This window comes from Xiphophorus maculatus, chromosome 6 (genome assembly GCF_002775205.1).
Source record: "Xiphophorus maculatus strain JP 163 A chromosome 6, X_maculatus-5.0-male, whole genome shotgun sequence".
Lineage (NCBI taxonomy): Eukaryota > Metazoa > Chordata > Actinopteri > Cyprinodontiformes > Poeciliidae > Xiphophorus > Xiphophorus maculatus.
The window spans coordinates 24,617,953-24,637,096 of NC_036448.1; the positions used below are offsets into that span (position 1 = coordinate 24,617,953).

General features: G+C 39.8%; 1 protein-coding gene across 2 annotated transcripts in view; it reads right to left on the reverse strand.

Annotated features, from left to right (window-relative positions):
• Positions 1–5,137: 5,137 nt before the first annotated feature.
• The window catches only part of LOC106700167 (kin of IRRE-like protein 1), a 114,894-nt gene continuing 100,887 nt past the window's right edge, over positions 5,138–19,144 (reverse strand). The window contains exons 10-15 of one of the 2 annotated variants that reach the window (XM_023335626.1): positions 16,997–17,097; positions 12,325–12,541; positions 11,076–11,183; positions 8,999–9,126; positions 6,905–6,979; positions 5,138–5,989 (exon numbers count right to left, since the gene is read on the reverse strand). In XM_023335626.1, coding sequence (XP_023191394.1) covers positions 5,375–5,989; positions 6,905–6,979; positions 8,999–9,126; positions 11,076–11,183; positions 12,325–12,541; positions 16,997–17,097 — 1,244 coding nt within the window. In that variant the 3' untranslated portion in view covers positions 5,138–5,374. Of the gene's footprint in view, positions 5,990–6,904; positions 7,016–8,998; positions 9,127–11,075; positions 11,184–12,324; positions 12,542–16,996; positions 17,098–19,144 lie in introns of both variants that reach the window. The other variant, XM_023335625.1, reaches the window with a different exon arrangement.

Here is a 19,144-nt window from a genome sequence, read left to right on the forward strand (position 1 = left end):
CAAGTATCCTCCTCTGACAGGCACTTCAAGCATTAGGCATGCCGATGTGAGTGACTCTTCGCCAGTGCAGACCACACAGTACAGCATGACTTTATTTAGCGTTTTCATTAGTAAATTATGCATTTGCATAGCATTTATGTTAAGTAAAAATACAGGACTTAGCTGTTCTTATTACACAAAAAGGCAGATAAAATATCAAATGTTAACCCTAAACCTTTTTATAACACATCAAAATATATCGATGTATTAACCCATTGGTTAAACTTCTCCTCACCTCAACATGTTTGTTTTGTTTTCTTGTTATCTGCATCACAACCAAACAGCAATAGTTATTAGCTGTAGGTATCAGTTTTGTCTTATATTTGAATATAAATGAAAAAAATATGATTAAAGCTGAAGTACAAGGAAAAGAGCCAAATCATACAGGCTTCTTCTGTTAAAAATAAGGTTTATCGTGATGAGATATTGAACAAAAACTGTACTTAAAGCAACAATATTTTACTCAAATAACATATGAGCTGTTAAAAATTACACCTAGGAGGAAAATCTTAATTTTCTTTATCCTTGTGGTCAGGAATGGTCTCCTTCATACCCGCAGGAGTGACTGGCCAAAATATGAAATTATCAGTCAAACCATAATTTCTTCTCTCCACTGGTCCAAACATGTTTCTAATGACTTGGGTTGCATACTGCCCACACACACACACACACACGCACACGCACATGCATCTTTAAAGTTGGACATCAAAAACACGTGTGTCTGTCTGAATCTATCCACACATAAAGACACAGAGTCAGAATAAACACAAACTGCTGCTGCATTTGCATGTCTGCTCAGTTGATGGGTTTTTTGGCACTCATTGAAAGGTTCACACAGTAAAACTGGATGTCAAGACTGCAGACAGTCTGGGCCGGCCCAGCCCAGCCCAGCCCAGCCCAGCATGGGTCTGGCCCGGTCCTAGTCTGGGTTGGCCTACTTGAGACCGACTTCAGGCTATTTCTAGCATGACTGACAAGTTCTTTAGGCCACAGATGTTCAATACCCAACTTTTTTTTAATGAGTTGATTAATTAAATCAGAACCAACAAAGAATGTGTTTTATAATGTGAAAGACACTTTGGACGGGTCCATTCTTCAACTGGTGATGTACCACAAAGTAAATACAAAACTTACACTTATTTGGTTAAAATAAAAATAAATCAGAAAAACAAAGTGAATATCATGAAGTCATGAATGTTTATATATTCTATAAAACAGACACCAGAAATAGAAGCAATGATGGAAATCTGGAAGAAAGCAACAAGAGAAAGGTTTGCGATTATTCATGTGATTTCATTCTCTGTTTTGACTTTGACATTTGGAAGCTGGCAGATGGCTTTTAATTTGACACATGGCAGCAAGTTCGAAAGAAACCATCAGGACACACTGCACAGAGAAAAACACATGGAGGATAGAAAAGAAAGACAGAAAAACAACCTAATGAGGTAAATGTGTCCATATTTCCTTCAAATTCAGCTACGGGTCGATGCTGTTTTCATGTATTAAGACGCACCTGTAGTTATTTTTCCACTGCTGTACCCAAGCATCGGCCGTGTGTGTTTAACATTTTATATGAACTGTAATGTCAACAGACCGTCACCACAGGTAATACCCAAGTACCTGCATGAATTGGCTATGCGTGCAACAGCCTCAGCATCTTCTCTGTCAAATTCACTCATCCTTCCGCAAGGTTGTAACAAGATTGCAAGTCAGATGCAAAATACTGCTCAGCTACAACTCTGTAAAAAGGCTGTAAATAGATTACGGTGTGCAGTTCCACGGCGGTGATAACAGTTTAAAATTTAAAACGCAGCTCCACCTGCTGTTCTACCCCAGCTGAAATGGTTTACATCGTGACCTTGGAGCTACGAGGTTGCCTCTGAGATACAAGCCGGCGTGGCTGTGGTTTTCTTTCTCTGCCTTTATAGAAAACAAGAGCTATAAACACATTTTTATAGCCCCTCTGCAGACAATTACCATAATATACCATGAAGGGTTGATGGGGCGACTGATAAATATAAACAGTCAATGATTACTTCTGGAGTGGCTGATAGCCTCTGCAGCCAGGGGTCTTATTTAATGCACAATCATTTTTAACTGCTCCAAAATGTAGAATACAGATACAAGTGAGTGACTCCTTATTGCTTTCTGCCCCTTTTAAATTGACCTGCTCAGTGAAGCATGCAGGATGGGAACTTTTGGAAAGGTATTAAATGAAATATAGAATCTATTCCTGATGGGTGCAATAGAAAGGTTTATTGTCTTCATGTTCGTCCAGAAAAAAAGCGAACTTAATGTGGTGGAAGCTTATAACATGGGGATCGTGATTATTGACACACTTTTCTTGTATTCCGCCAAACAAATTCTTGTCACCATAAAATATGACGTTTTGAGTTGGTATGATGATGAAGAGAGCAGTTTAGTCGAATCTCATTAAGCGCCAAGTGCAAACATAAATAACTTCAATCCACTGGGAGTGGGGGGGGGGTTTTGGCAAGAAAAAAAAAAGAAAAATCTGTTTTTCCATTTACTTAGTATACAAAAAGCTTAAATGCTCTAATATTAAACCTGAGGGGTTTAATAGCTGATATTAGAAAGTATAATAAGAAATGCCTTGACCCGTTCGAGACGACACCAACACCTCACTGAGGTGTAAGAAAATTGCAATCCAGAGATTTTTGCTAAGAAATCGGGGTCATGCGAAAAACTTAATTCAAGTACATTTAAGCAGAGAAAAATAATCTCACACTGAGAAATAAGAATTTACTTTTAAATCATTGTTACTCCACTTTTCAGATTTTTCCTGAAAAATAAAACTGCATATTTTTTTATGGTGTCTGGGATTATTGAAGTATTTATCCATAACCTTTTTCTTTTTTGCCTCAGATATAATTGACATCACATGTAAACACTCCTCAAAATTGGACTAGACCTAACAACGCTGCACACGCATCCAAGATTTTCTTGTCAACATGAACTATGACGTTGGGGGAGGTAAAAGAAAAAAAAAATCTCCACAATAAAGGAAACCTAACTGGCATTTTGTTGTTTTGGAGGCATGCAGGAAAACATGTTTCTGTTTCTGTCCTACCATCACAAATGTCAAAATGCAGAGTTTGCTAAACGCTAAAGACTAAGTGCTTTGGACATTTTGGCAACCAGCTCGCAGTGGGTCTCATGTGAAAGGAATAACAAATGTGCAGAAAACTTCCTCCCACTGTGATGCTGTGGGGATGTTCACTGTCTAAATTTTAAAGTGCATGGCATTTTGAATTCTTTGAAATTCCAGGATATTCTGAATAAATATCTGATTGGCTTTGTCAGAAAAATGGAAAAGAGGTCATCATTGGGTCTTTTAGCAGAATAATGATCAAAAGAACATGGCCAAATGATCAGAAATGTCTCACCAAGTAGAGCAAAGGGAATCCAGATGATTCTGTCAATAAATGATTTCTTAGTGCTGGATATTTTTCTCTCATGTAATACATGTACTCAAATTAATAAACGGATTTTTTAAATATTTTCAAACTGAGATTATGCCACAACAATTAAAATGTGCCTTTATAATGAGGCTTTTTACATATCTTTACAAGGGGTTCTTTTAACTGTAGAGGGCGCTATATGTTTAAACAGAACAGCTGTCTCACAGTTAGCAGCTTAACAACATCATTGAGCACAACTTAGAGGAGGGAGAGGAACTTGCATGATTTAACCCCTCAGATTTTCAAGTTTCGAGTACCAAGTTCTGCTTTGAAGGCCAGATCTGCACACCAAAACCTGACATAACACGATGAAAAATCTTAGACATAAGACACCAGCAGAGTTTCTGTTGCAGAGAAAGAAATCAGCATACTTACAAATAGTACAAAGTACCATATGAGCTAGATAGAACCCTCTCTACCTCACTTTGATATGTTAGACTACATTTAAACCTTCTCGCTGCTTCTCAAGTTACCAGGGCTGCTCCAATCGAGCAGCTGCTCGCTCCACGCCCGTCGTTTTGAATGTCGTCACCAGCTTTAGAAAAAAGGCAGTCCAGTCAGAAGACAGGAAGTCAAAGAAAGAGTTTCACGCCAAACAAATATATCCATAGCAGGCATCAGCTGGATACTTGTTATTTCGAGGTGAAGCTCTTCAAGTTTTCTACGTTAAGCCTACAACATTAAAAACCGTTTCATTTTAAAGGAACTCGGACCGTTTCCGACCGTAACGCCGCGTTACACGTTAAAAAGTGTCACCCAAAATGCTGAACCTTTGGTCCACAACTCCTTATAAAAATATTATAAAATGTTTCTGAATGCCGTTGTTTTTTTTTGTTTGTTTTTTTTTTCATATGCTTCAGTATAAATATGGAAAAAAAATCTATTCTACTGTGCAAGTGAGAGGAACATTTTTGTTTTTTTAACACTTGAAGATAGGGGAGGTATCTTTTTGCACAAATTGCAGAAATGTATAGAATGAAAAGGTGCTCCCACCACACCTTGTTTCACAAACACTATCTATAGCATTGACTTTAGGTGAAATATTAGGTATAGAAATGGATGATGATGACAGAAACACAATATGAGCGGGAGAAGGAGCAAAGAGACGCTTGCTACTGCTCCGTTTGTCTTGTACAATATCCTGTCACCCGGAGCACCTCATTGTCCACGCTTTGAAAAAGAAAAGACACCATTTAATTATTTTTTGTGTGTTGGCACATAGGAACTGGCAATCTGATCATTTCAGACGAACTGTCCCACTCAAATCAAGGTAGATCTTGTAAAAAAAGAAAAAGCCATGAAGTAAGTTTTAATGAAAAGTGTCAGCTATATTTATAGTCCAAGCTGACTCTTTGATGCATTTATTTAAAAAAAAATGTGGTTGTATGTCTGGATTTGTGTTCAGCAATGTAAGTCAGAAAATGCAAAAAGTCTGGCTTGCTGAGAGGTTTGCTGTTTATATCTTTATACAAGAAATATAACTTTAAAATGGCCCAAATTTCACATTATTTACAGAGACAGGAGGGTGTGAGGGGAGGTGGTCCAAGTTGGCAAAGTGCTCTTCTTGTTCTTTTCATCTCCTGATTGTGAATCTCGCTTTTGTTTTCGTTGATGGGTAACCACAACAGACAGGAGGCCGGCGTGAATCAGGGTGAAGATCACTCTGCATGTATTGCTTCTTTCCTAAATGTTGAGGAGTCATATTGTTGTTAAAAATAAAAAGGTTTTCCATGCGGTGATTGCAATGGAGAACGGATTGTTGAAGATCCACGCACAGAACGGGAGGATTTACACGGGATGTGAAAACACTGCTGATGCCAAAAGCAAATCCAGGAAAGTGCGTCGGCTTTTCCTCACACGTGAGTCTGCATTCTCTGCGTGTGTCTGTGGGAATAGTCAGACGGTGGGGACGAGTATGAGAAGCGAGTGGAGCTACCGTACTTTGCCAAGCCTGTTTCAGGACTTTGCTGTCCCGTTCCCGGGCCCGACCCGGTCCCCTGTCCCGTCGGATACATCTCATAGGCTGGCCCTTCCTCTATGGTAGGAGCGAAGCCCATGCGGTAGCTGGGATACTGGGAGGGATATCCGTAGCTGTCGTATGGCAGTTGGGTTGAGCTGTCCAGCAGGCCACAGTCTCCTCCGGGGTAATCTCCGGGTGAAGGGAGAGCAGGATTTGGAGGAGCTTCCTGCCTCTGTGCCGCCCTAGAGAAGGTGTTGAATTGGGCGTAGGTAGCGTGGGACATCCTGGAGGGCGGGCGAGGGTCGTAGCAGCCTGCCCTGGAGCCTGGCACCGCGCTGGGAGGAACTGCACCGCTGACTGCAGCTGAAGGTCCTCCGGATGTGGCGCCGCCTGGCCCGGTGTTTGGGTTTGGAGGGCGAAACTCTCCCTGGTAATGGACGACACGGGACTGGGGACGCGCCTCGTCGTGGGTGGTGGCTCGGACGTTGTAGTAGCCATTAGTTGGATCCTGTGGTGAGATACATCAGTCGTAAGAAACAGAAAAGTTTCTGACATCTGGGAAAAGCAATTCTAATCAGTTTGTTGGTGACGGCATGATGTTTTTATGGTATAAAGCCCTTTAAAATGCCTTGTTGTGCTATAAAAATAAATTTTATTTGACTTTCCCTATACATTTATGATGTTTCTCTCCTTCAGCACGTCTGATTCCAGTTGATGACTGATTAACAGGCTTTTGTTGAACAGCAATCAAATGAATCAAGAAAAAATGAGTATGTTTGTTTGAATGTTTTAATGAAGCAATGGAACCATTTTTAATGTTTCTATATAATTTTAGAGAAGTAACTGTTTGTAGAATGTCATACAGACACAAAACTCAATGATCCTCACTCTAGATACATTTTTATGCCATAATTTTTGTTTTGTCTTCTTCTGGACAATATTCTGGTCCACAGATGTTCAGATAGTCACAAATACTGTTTCTGCATAGACCACAATGGGAAAGCTTATATAAAATTTCCAAGAAACTAAATATGTATTCATGTTAAGCTCAGCTTAGAATATTAAAGGAAAAGCAATGATGTACTAGACTGCAGAATCATTTTTGGCTTTAAATATTTAAGGCCTATTTTGAGAAAAACCTTTCTATGAAACAAAGACTGTTAAGACAAGGGGATTTTGTTTCCCAGCACAGTTTAAAAAGTCATGATAAATAAAAGTTTTGTTGTTGCAAACAGGAACCTTTCGACCGGTTTTGAAAATGCTGTGCTGCAGGAAAAACAAGACCTTACAGGAACTGGGAGATGAACTTGACCACAAAGCTCATGCAACATGCAGGAAATGATGCCAAAGATGCTGCAGATAATTGTTTTCCTGAAAACCTCTGGAGTCAGCACATGAAAACCCCTTCGCTGACTCATCTCACCTTGAGCTCGTACTCCTCCCGCGTGTCGCTCTCGCTCCTGATCTCCTGCTTCAGGTCCATGTCGTCTTTGAATGGCTGAGTGGAGGGAGAGAGGGAAACAGAGGGCAAAAACTAAACCATCAAACAACGAAACACACACACGGAAAGAGGGAGGGTGAAGAAAGGAAAGGAAGAGGACGACAGGGAGGGAAGAGGAAAACAGAGTTTCAGCTTTTTCATCCCAAGAGAGTGAAAGACGAGAAACGGTTTGAGTTGTGGGGAGAATAAACGCTTCTGGGCTGCGGTTTGAAACCTTCTCAAAGGGGCGCCGCCGATTAGATTCTCCGGTTCATCCACAGATTTTCTAAAAGGAGCACAATGTTAAAGTGAGTGTGTATTTTTGATTGAATGGGTGTATGTTTGTCTTTTATGTCTTCATGGGAGCTTTAGTGGGCACGACAGCATATATGATGATGATGATATGAAACAGTAACAGAAGTATATCTAGTGAAGTATTAAATTTCACAAGTACCTCATTAGTATGCAAATATGAATTTCATATTTGAGAATTTTCACATTTTATCACATTGCAGCGCTCCCCCATCTACTTCTGGTTCAGGATTCACAAATTAACTAATATGAGGAGTTTTCTGAGCAACAAAACTCCAAATTTTTTGTGGAAAGATTTGTCTCTTCGTGAACTTTTTAGGACAGAATATCTAAAATATTCAAAAGAACATGCAGCTTTGGAAGCTGAAAAACTTCAGCACAACGCGACTTGACACGGCATTGGCTCGCATTGTAAAGCTGCCAATCCTGGTGCAGCATTCATTTTCCTTGCTACTGATTGGCTGACTCTCCAAGAGTGGAGATAAAGAAGACTGTACAGGATATCTTCTGCTGTAGTGCTTAAACAGTTTCCACTGTCAACATTAGTACATGTTAAGGTATATTAGGTGTTAGGGTTAAGGGTTAGGCAGTTTAAAACATTTTTAGAAGGTGGATGTGGTCTGTAACTACTGCAAATATCAGAATCTACTGTGCATTTAAAATATTTTATTGAAGTTACTGGAAAGTATTGTGTGCATTTGTGTATTTTATTACCTCTGCCTTGATACCACTAAATAAATCGTTATTTTTGGAAGGTTTGTTAGAGAACATTAGTGAACAAACAGCATCATGAAGACTGAGGAGTTCAGCAGACAGGCCAGGGAGATCATTGTGGAAAAGGACAAGGAAAATATCAGTCAAAGAGGCAGCTAAGAGGCCTATGGAGACTCTGGAGGAGCAGCAAAGATCCACAACTCAGGTGGGAGAATCTGTTGACAGAACAAGACTCTTTAGTCAACACTCTTCAAAATCTGGTCTTCACGGAAGTGGCAAGAAAAAAGCCACTGTTAAAGCCTACAGTCACAACCGGTGACGGAGGTTCACCTTCCACCTGGCCCACAACTCTAACTATCCAGCTGGAGAATGGCCTAGTCAAAGTCCAGATAAAAATTCAGTTGAAACTCTGTCTTGAAAAGTGCTTTTTCGTTCCTTTTCCAGGCAGCTTTTGAAAAAATGGACCAAAAGTTTCATCTGTAGATGTGAAATGCTGGCAAAGATGTTTTCGACAAAGACTTGCTGGAAAATGTGGAACTGCAAAGAGGTTATATAAAAATGCATGCCACATTTTCAGATTTTTATTGTTACAAAACGTGAAGCCATGGATTTTCCTTCCACTTCCCGATTATGCTGTGCCTTGTATTTGTAAAATCTCCCAAAAATACATTATAGTTTGTTGTTTTATTGCATGTAAATTAGTGTGAATATTTTCACAAGATGTTGACTAGATGCAATTTTTATTCTTTTTTTGAAAGGGGGTTGTGGTTTTTCAACAGAATACTTATCTTTGTGTGACATTTAAGATTATTTCTGCTTTCAGTTTTTCCTTGGTGTATGTGCGCGTGCGGGTGTGTGTGTGTGTGTGTGTGTGTGTGTGTGTGTGTGTGTGTGTGTGAGAGCCCCTCCTGCCATGTCGCCCTGATTGTCTGTGTATTTGTACATTTAAGGCCAATGACCCGTATGTCTCCTCTCCGCCGCCCCCGGTGACTCAGATGGGAGTCTACTTACGGAGTACATGGCCTTGACCATTCTGGTTGCTGTAGAGACGTTGGCTGCCTCCTCCTCCAGGCTGTGGGTCTCTTTGTTGACTGTTTCTACCTTGATGTCTGGTTTACCGAGTGTGACACCTCGGCGACCTGGGAAAAAATGTTTCACAATATGGTGTAATGTAAAAATTTCAGAAGTAATAAAACCCAAAACTGAATCATATTTATTCTGGAAGATTTCTGTTAAAATGCATCAAAATTCTTAACTATGAAAAATATTTACTTAGACACAACAGTTAAAGCTGCAGTATGTAATTTTTATATATTAAAAAATTTACATATTTGTAATCAAACCTAGGAGGAGGGTCTTAGTGCTGTCAATCATCCTCCATGTGGCGCTGTTTAACCTTCACCACTGCTCTCTGCTACGCTTCAGCATCTTCCTGAGACTGTTGTGAATGCTAAAGCTAGTTAGCATGCCCATTTATAATAGCGGATAAATGGTTTTCCTGTAACAGTATTTTGTTTCTCCACCATTAGCACATTGAGCAGTGAGTACATCAAGTTGATTGACAGCACTAACCCCCCCTTCCTGGCTCTGATTGGTTGTTTTTGGTCAGAGCGGTGCATTTCTTCAGACGCCAATAGCAGTCCATGGAGGAAGTGGAGGAGATAATCTTTTCACAGATTATCTGTCTCATGTTACACTGTCAGAATAAAACTGTTACACTGACAGTTTTAACAAATATGTAAAAAACGTATAAAAGTTACATACTACAGCTTTAAATACATGGATATGAGATGGTTTGTTTATGGAAATGGAAGTAGATTTGGGCGCAGTTGGTAGAGCTGTTGCCTTGCAGCATGAAGGTACTGGGTTCGATTCCCGGTCCGGGGTCTTTCTGCATGGAGTTTGCATGTTCTCCCTGTACATGGTGGGTTCTCTCCGGGTACTCCGGCTTCCTCCCACAGTTCAAAAACATGACTGTCAGGTAAATTGGCCTCTCTAAATTCTCCCTAGGTGTGAGTTTGTGTGTATATGGTTGTTTGTCCTGTATGTCTCTGTGTTGCCCTGCAACAGACTGGCGACCTGTCCAGGGTGAACCCGCCTCTCGCTGGACCGTTAGCTGGAGATAGGCACCAGCACCTCCCTACCCCATTAGGGACAAGGCTGTTATCCCTAATGCTGAGGCTGAAATTAAATATTTCTTTTCAGAATTATATGTTTTCTTTGCTAATTACAAACTAAGCATCACATTTTGTTTAAAAAAAAATCTTCATGACTTTAATATTGTTTCGTTATTTTGAAGAACTGCACTTTACAAGTCTACACAAGTGAACGCTCAGTGTTTGCCAACATGAGCAACTCCCTTCCACTGCCAGAAACCTTAAAAGAAAAGATTCCCATCTGTGAAGTCTCGAGCTCCATCGCAGACAACAAACAGGAGACTGTTTATCTGCAGAGACGACAATGTTTGTTTGAGTTTCTCTTTCTGAACGAAATCTCTTCTGTAGCCGTGTTTATCAGCTCTGAACCAGAGTATGTACTTTTATCCCCTGAAAATCCCTCTGGGGACTCTGCCAGTCACCTTCAGCGTCTTTTCCTGTTTCTTCATTTCCGGTGAAGCAGCTCGAAATTAAACATCTGAAAGCCACAACAGGGCTTTTAGATCTCTGGTTTGACGAAGCGTGGTGTGTGTTCATAATTACTAATTGGATTGCCGCTGGCTATAGAAATAACACATATAGAAATTCATGATTTAAATGCCATTCACCTTTAAAAGCTTTTGTTTCAGAGCTCTTATTTATGTCGCTACTTTATCCTGCGTGTGCAAGTGGCAAGAGAATATCAAGCAAGTCAATGTCAGCAAAAGGAAATGAAAACATAAAGTGGGCGATTTAAGGCCGATTGCCATATAACATGAATATTCATTAATCTCATTTGAATAAAATGCTGTGCGGATGGCATATGTCATTAACTTCATGTAACATAAAAATGACAGAGCAGGGGTTGTTGATGAAAGAAAGACTGACAGGCAGAGTAAGTGTGAGCATGTCCATAAACAAACATTAAAAAAAAAACACAATTTTCAACTCACTGCCTTTGCGTTGGCGGTAGAAGAAGAAGGCGAGTGCCAGCAGAATCATAAGCAGCAGAATGGAGGAGCCCACTGTACTAGCGGCGATAATTCCCACTGGAACAATATCTGAAACGAACACAAGCAGAAGAAGGGTCGGGGGTTGAGGGACAGCTGCGGCTTCGCTGCTGCACAAAAACTTAACGAGGACGCTGCTCAGTTTTAAGGGAAAATCCTTTTTGTGTCCTCGCTCAAAGCCGAATCTCTGAGGGCTGGTTATGTTGATAAGGCGCGCTCGTCAGACAAGGGGATGAAAACGCTTTCAGTGGACGTCTGTAAAGAATAAATCCAAAACTCTGTCGCTCTCTGAGATGTTTTGGTAGATTTTCTAAAGCCTGTGGAAAGCAGTGGCGCAGAGAATAAGAGCAGGATCAGACTGACAGAGCATGGAGAAACCATTTTCTCTAATATAATGTAAGATCTGAGATTTCATAACACAACAGCCACCAAGAAAAGACGAGGAACATGCAGCGGTCCTTCTGAGTCACACAACTTCATCTGTTTTAAGGGGAACTGGTTAAAACTAAAGTTTTTATTCTTTGCTTTATCACAACAGCTTTGACTCAGTCTTAATCTTTGTTAAAAAGAAAAAAGTCAACTAATCTCTGAGTCCCACACAGTAGATGGAACATTCTAATATTCTATCAACGTTTTCTATCTAACATTTATAGAATATTAGAGTGTAATCCAAGTCTTTTGTCTTTTTTGATGCCACCACATGTAACCTCAGTTATTGCAGCCAGGTGTGCACATATCTCCAAATTGTGCAAAGGGTTTATAGTGGACATTTAAATGCCTACAAACAAAATCAAACATCAACCTCAGGATTCAGAGCCCTCTTATGATAATCTCAAACTTACCAGTGAAAAACAGATTGATTTTTGAGTGCATGCTAATGATAAACTCATAAAAATACTGAAGAAGTATTGTTTTCTCTCTTACAGTAAGAGAAAGTGGCAGAGGTAAAATTCTGCAGATTGCTAGAAATCATTCTAGTGCAAATATGAAACTCAAAACCAAATTTCACAAGTACTAAGCATGCAGTACTAAAGTAGTAACCAATACAGGGAAATAATTTTTATTTTTTAATTCTGCGATACAGTGAGATTCAGTGAATCCTGGACATCCTGAAGATTGAAAACAGGTTTTAATTCTGTATGCTGAGGATCTAACTGTTTATGTAAGCAAGCACTGTTCGGATCCAACATACCTTTCTCCTCCAGGGTAATGATCATGGTTCCAGGTCCAAATGAGTTCCAGGCGGTGCAGTTGTACGGGGAGTGAAAGTCAGACTCCATGACGTTGTTGATGGTCAGGGTGGAGAGGACGGCGCCGCCTTGGGCCTGGGGTTTGCTCTGCTCCACCGTGTACCTCTCCATCAGAGTGCCTTTTTCCTTCTCCCAAACATTCTCCTTCCACGCCCAAACCTGTGGAAAACAAAACCAAACCGATTTCAGATTGGGACACAAAAACATCTCGTTTGAACACAGCTCCTTCGAAGAAGATCAATAATGCTAATTTCACTTCACCCCAGAATTGATAACTACAAAAAAAAATCACATCTAGAAAGACATGGTCAAGAACAAAGATTTAAAAACTGATTGCTTGGTATTGATAAAGGTTAATTACACCTGTATTTGTCATGTTGCAACTTCCTGAACTGGAAAGGGAATGAATTCCTCATGAAGGAATCAGAACGCAGATAACACGGTGTAGCAGGTGTACATGGGTGTTAAAATCTCAAGCAGGTTTTGCCACTTAAAATGTGCCAAGGAGGAATTTCCAGCATATTAAATATGGAGCACTACAACATCAAATATGTATCCAGCCATACTTTAGGCTTATGTTCCTTTTAAATGGTGTTGAAAAAAATAAAAAGATGACTCACTGAGTTACAAATCCAAAATCCCGCCAATATTTCGTTTATTTCATGACAGTTTTATCTAATGCGTCCTTTTGTCTGTCTGTACTGTCGACTCCTCTAAATCTCTCTTTCTAACAATAATTATGTTGCATCGCTTCTGTCTGTCTGTGTTTTTTTTGCTGTTTCTGAGTCTGTCATTGCCTCATTGCACACGTGCACAAGCACGCACACAGCACCGCACTCCATATTTTATGAGTCCCCGTGTCTCTGCATTAAGCCTGGACTATAATGTCGTATCGCATTATACGCTCCGGGCTCGCTGGCAGTGCAGCAGGGGGCTGAATCGCTCTAAAAGCTCTGATTTCTGTCACGTCGGCGCTGCACAATTGGATAATTGACGCTGAAAGGTACAAAATTTTACTCTCCCTCAATCCTTCTTCCTCTTATTTCAATTTATTGCTCCCCCACAGCCCTCTTCACTCATTCTAGATGTCAAACTGAAATAATGGATTTATTTTTTTCCTTTTGTTGCTTCTTTTTGTTACTGCTATAGATTGCTCTATTTTTCCCCTCAAAGGTTTCAATAACATATTACGCTGCCAGGATCTTATAAAACATTCAGTTCAGAATAAATTGTAGTTTTATCAAGCATTTCTTCCAGTGATTTCCAGGAAGAGGTAGAAATGAAAAAACAAAACAAAACAAAAACTAGCTTAATCCAATTTTATTCTGAAAAATTGAAGAGAAAATTAAATTACAAATTTCCAAGAAGGCAATGTGAGAGGCACTCCTTTCAATCATACAGGAGTACAAAGACACACTTTGTGTAATACATCAAAATTAAACAATGGATACTTACTGTAGGTATCCATTTTGAGGGATTTCCAAATAAAGTCACACCTGAGCTACTTTCAGAACATTACTGTATTTTTGGGGGGATTTTAAGTTATAGAAAAACAAGTTTTTTTAACAAATGAAAGTCAAAAGTGTGGCTTGTATTTGTATTCAACTCATTTACCCTGATACCACAAAATAAATCCCGAACAACTTGTTGCTTTGAGATGTTGCTTCTTAGGGAAAGTAAATACTTCTCCTGTGTGTAATTTGATCTCAGTATAAATCCTTCCCCTCCCTGAAGGCCTCAGAGGTTTGTTTGAGAAGATTAGTGAGCAAATTTGGAAAAGTTCAGGCTGTATAAACAGTTTTTCAAGGAGTTTTCTTTCCTTTTACCCTCACAAAACTTCTACTGGAAGCATTCACATTAATTATTGGAAGTAGGGATAGAATATTTGACGCATTGCTAACCAGTTAGAAGAACACAACACATCTATTCATCTATTCATCATTTGTCTATACCTTTTAATCCATGCAGCCTCGTCCGACATACTGAGTTGAGAAAAATGTGACAGCCTGGATCACAATTACGGTAATCTATTTTTTATGAGTAATCTGCAACAATAAGTTGATTTTGCAGTCAGAGGATAATATAAAGAAGAATGCATTTGCCTTATTAAGTCTAACTATTTCACATGTCTCAAGTTAAAATTCAATTTATCAGCTCCACAGTGTACAAAACTCAGCAAACAGACTTTTATTGAAAACTAAGCGTGAAGAAATCCTAATTCCAGGGGTATATCTTTTTGCAACACTTTCCATTAATATTTAAAAATGTTTTCAAAATACCACTTTGAACTTTTGACTTTCTGGCATCAACCTCTTATGTATCTGACCTTTTGGTAACCCAGTCTTCAGCAGGAAGACTGTAGTCCTCAGGCAGAAAGCTGTAAATTTTTCCAGCCAAAAACGAGAGCTGACGGAGAATCAAAGTTCCTAAAGGCTGAAGGGATCCAGCCGAGGCTGTCAGGTCAGCAGAGTCACTGACCTCTTTCAGAGCTCGTTTTCAAACACGGACCACATTTAAATTTCAGCTTCCTGCATTCAAGTGGACCTCAGAACATAAACTATTTCATAGTGCAACGCTGTATTGGTCATTCTTCTTTTATTGAGGTTTGATAAATGATGCCATGATGTATCTGATATCTACAACATTTAAGTTTTGCAACCTCACTTATTGTGTTTTGTTTATAATGCTGTGGGGGCAAATTTACAAAGCTATCTGCTTAGCAGGATCTCTGCAGTCCAGAATTTGCAACAACATCTAATTCTCAATCAGCACACGAAGGAAGATCTGCTCCAAAAATGGCTAAACCAAGCAAATATCGCCTCTCTGTGATAATACGGTTTGCCGAGGTAGACAAAGTCTGGCAGCAGCAGAACAAATTACATTGGATTCTTTAAGACGCTGTTTGTCACATGCAGACAGGGGAGAAAAACTGAGATGTTGCATACACAAAAACACAAAGCAGAGACTGAAGATATGGTAAACTTGATATGCTCTTTTATATTTGATATTTTAGCAAATAATTTTGTTAGAGAGTCAAATCTTGTTGAGATGTGGAAGTATAAAGCTATTGTCCTGCGACTGAAACCAAAGGCTTGGATGGATCATTTTGCTGTTTTTCACAATTTTGTTCATAATTTTGTGACAAAACATCTGGAAATGACTGTTAGAAAATATTTTTCACCCTCTCCACAATCACTTCTGCATCTGCGATGTTTAGGGCCGCTGAAGAGAGGACAATGGCAAACTGACACCAAAAACAGATGGAAATTTAGCTGCAGTAGCTCTGGTTGGCCTGTCTGAGCCTACAATTTGCTTTGGAGTTCTAGTGCAGAAGTGAACCATGTGCAGAGGGTGCAGAAAATGGAGCAAAGTGCAGAGCTTTGGTCATTTCTCCTGCTGTTTCTCTGGTCACTGAAGTTGCAGACACTAGATTGGTCCAAACATCTAGAGAAAAACAGCGGCACATTCTTCAGATGTGTCAGGTAGAAAACAGTTTTTTAATGAAGTTGTTTATATTCCTCAGGCACATTTTTCAAGGTTACCTGTTTTTTCATTTTTGACATATCATAAGAAAAGTCCACCTGAATGAAAGTTTTTTTTTAAAGTATGAAAAGCTATGAATATTCTGAAGTTATTACAATAAAGGTGGGCATTGAAATGTGGGTCGAAGGGATGGAGCTATTGCTATGCAAACATCAAACTGGAAAAATTTACTTTTTACAACTGCTATACACAGTGCAATTCATATCTAGGGGTGAATATCATCTAAATGTACAGTTCTAAACAGAATCTACAGTATTTAATGGCTATAAATTCCATTTTGCAAAAGTTCAAAGCTAGATTATGGAAATGACACACTTCTGCTTCCAGTTGGCAAAGGATGTGGACCAAACAGCTATTTCGTAATGACCACTCACATTTGCCACCTGGTGCCCTTTAGTGCTTACTGCAGCTACTCTGTTTTCCATTAATTAAATTACTTTAGCCTCCCTTAATGCTGCAGCGGCACTTACTGAGGCGTTACTGCTTAAAAAGCGTTCCAAATGACCAACTACATCTGTAGAGGTCATTACTTTCAGCATTGGGCTACTGGCAAAGAAAGGGAAGAAAGATTTGTGGGAAATTGGTTATCATTTATTGCAGAGCTGCAAATTAGATGTCAAGATTTTTTTTTTTTAATGTTAAAACGATTTTCTCCACTTGATAATTTTTGGTAATAGGACTGAAAGCTCTCATCCAATCTCACTTAAAAATGAAACATTTTGGAAGCTGTATCTGAATTGTTATAATCTTCTCTGCTGCGTTGGCTTCAGTTTGATCTGAACAGGAGGATGTGCGTCTCCTCTCTGACTTCAAACACACACCTCGGCAGCTGTTTTCATGAGTTCCACCTTCCTCTATAGAGGAGAAACAGCTTGTTCTCACATATTAGTGACACTCTTGGAGAACAATGTCGCCTCCGTCTTGTCTTTTACACCTAGTGACACAAGCTAAAGCGAGAGAGTGTTTTCCAGGTGAGCTGGGAGCTTTGATCAGGATTCCCTGTGAGGGAGATGCAATCACAAGAGGTCAAGCAACTCTAGAGAAGATTACAGCTTCAGAGGATGGACTTACAATCTTATCAGGTGGGGGGGTGCTGGCGATGTAACACTTGATCCCTCCTTTTTCACCTCTGACAGCGTACTGAACTGGATCACTGGAGATGATGGGGGGGCCTGGGAGAGACACGACAAGGCAGAAAAGGGGATTACTCATACACACCTGAGATGCTCCGAGGTAAAATCACATTCAAAAGCATAATGGAGAAGGAGAGAGTGGCATGTTAGAGTCAAAATCTGATGTGTGTGGGCAGCCGCCGCACACCTGTCACTGCTGCAGAGAGCGGCAGTCACGGCATGCTCTCTTGAGACTGATTGCTCGACTTCAGGCTGACATTTTTTCTAGATTCCCACAGGATGGGATTAAATTTTACTGTTAATCATGCGATTTTGATGGAGTAGGATAAAAAGTTAACGGGAGCAGACGGGAACAGGAATGATACAATAGACAAAACTGCCATGACAGGTGCCGCCATTTCTTAGTTTTCTTAACTTAGCCTGTGCTTAAAAGAACTACATGACCCAGAAGCCCACAGTGCTTCCGCTGGCTGCACTCTGCTGGAATTCAAAGAAGAGCAATGGAGGATCAAACATCAAACCCATATGCTACAATACATGAATGATTAAGCTGATAACCCCTCCAGTCTTTTCTCGACTTCTGGAGAGGTCAGGTGGACTGGTGCCAGATGCCAAGACGCTGCTAGCAACAAGAAGTTCTGAGCAAAGTTTCAGTTTTGTTGGGAAATGTTCAACCCAGAAAACGTAGATATACTTTTGTTCCGACATAGATGTTTCTGAGCTTATTATCGAAGAACATGCTGGATATTGCATGAATGCAACTATTCTGATAGCTCGCTGTTACTAGTTGAAGATTAAAGTAAACTCATTTTACAGTAGTATGATCTGATAAAATTTACCCTAAAGACTAAACGAAGAAAAACAACCAGAGTGAGACAAGAGTAGGAACCATTTTACCGTGAGTGGGATGGGACAGAAATTTTGTTTTTTACTCTTTCCCAGGATTGGAATTGAACAAATATTTTTTCTGTGAGAGTATGATGGGACCACCCTCTACTCTCTACCATATTAGCTTGGTGTTGCATACAAAACAGTTCGATATGAACACTGTTTTCCATCAAGCAGTTTACTGTGTGACACAGACTACACGTACATGGTGTCCGGTAGACATCTGCACTGAGTCCCGGGCCATTAACTCACATCCCGTACCAAATTCCCTTTAGTCTCCATATCCATCTCTGTCGTTACTCATCTCCACTAACCTGAATTAGGAGGTTTAATTCAGGTTAAACCTCCTTCACGGTTCAGTATTCATGGACTTATCTGGTCACAGATTTTTTTTTGTGGAGCATAACCTCAAATTATTTGACAGCATATGTACAGTACTTGAAAGAAAATGCAGCCTGAGAAGCTAAGTACCAAGGTGCAATGCTACTTGACATAGAATAGAATAGAATAGAATAGAATAGAAGTACTTTATTCATCCCAGCAGGGAAATTACTTCGCAGTTACAGCATAGAGATAAGACACAATAACACCTACCACTGAGTAGTAGTTGTAGATAAAATAAAAAATAAAATATAAAATGCTATAAATTGTAAAAATATAAAATGCTGTTAATATAGAAGCAACTTAAGAGCAGTCCTTGCAAGATTTAAAAAATGCAGATATGTATATGTAAATATATGTACAGCAAGTGTGACATGAAGCAGCAATCCAGTATTTTACTTCATTTTCTTTGGGACTGTTTGGCTTTAAGCCCAAGAGTGAAGATAAGAAAGACTGTAAATATTAACATCTGTTAGGAGGTTTTTGTGTAGTTTCCTTTAGTAGTTCTTGGTGCAGCGCCCCCACAGCCAAGATACTGAACTGGTTGCTCAAATGATTTGGTTTGTTTGACAGTGAAACCTCACGATCTGAAAATGTAACAAAGTTTTGGTTCCCAATAGAACCTATTCTACCAGTTGTGAAAACACCCAAAGATAATAAAAGTGCATGGCAATGAGTTTCTAGCTCTTACATTCAATACAGGTCAAACAGACGTTTGGGTGGCAGAGCAGCTTGGCTGCAGACCTGGAGGCTTTCAGTTCAAATTCCACTCCCTTCCTTCCCAGGGATAATCAAGGGGGCAGGAAGGGCAGGAAGG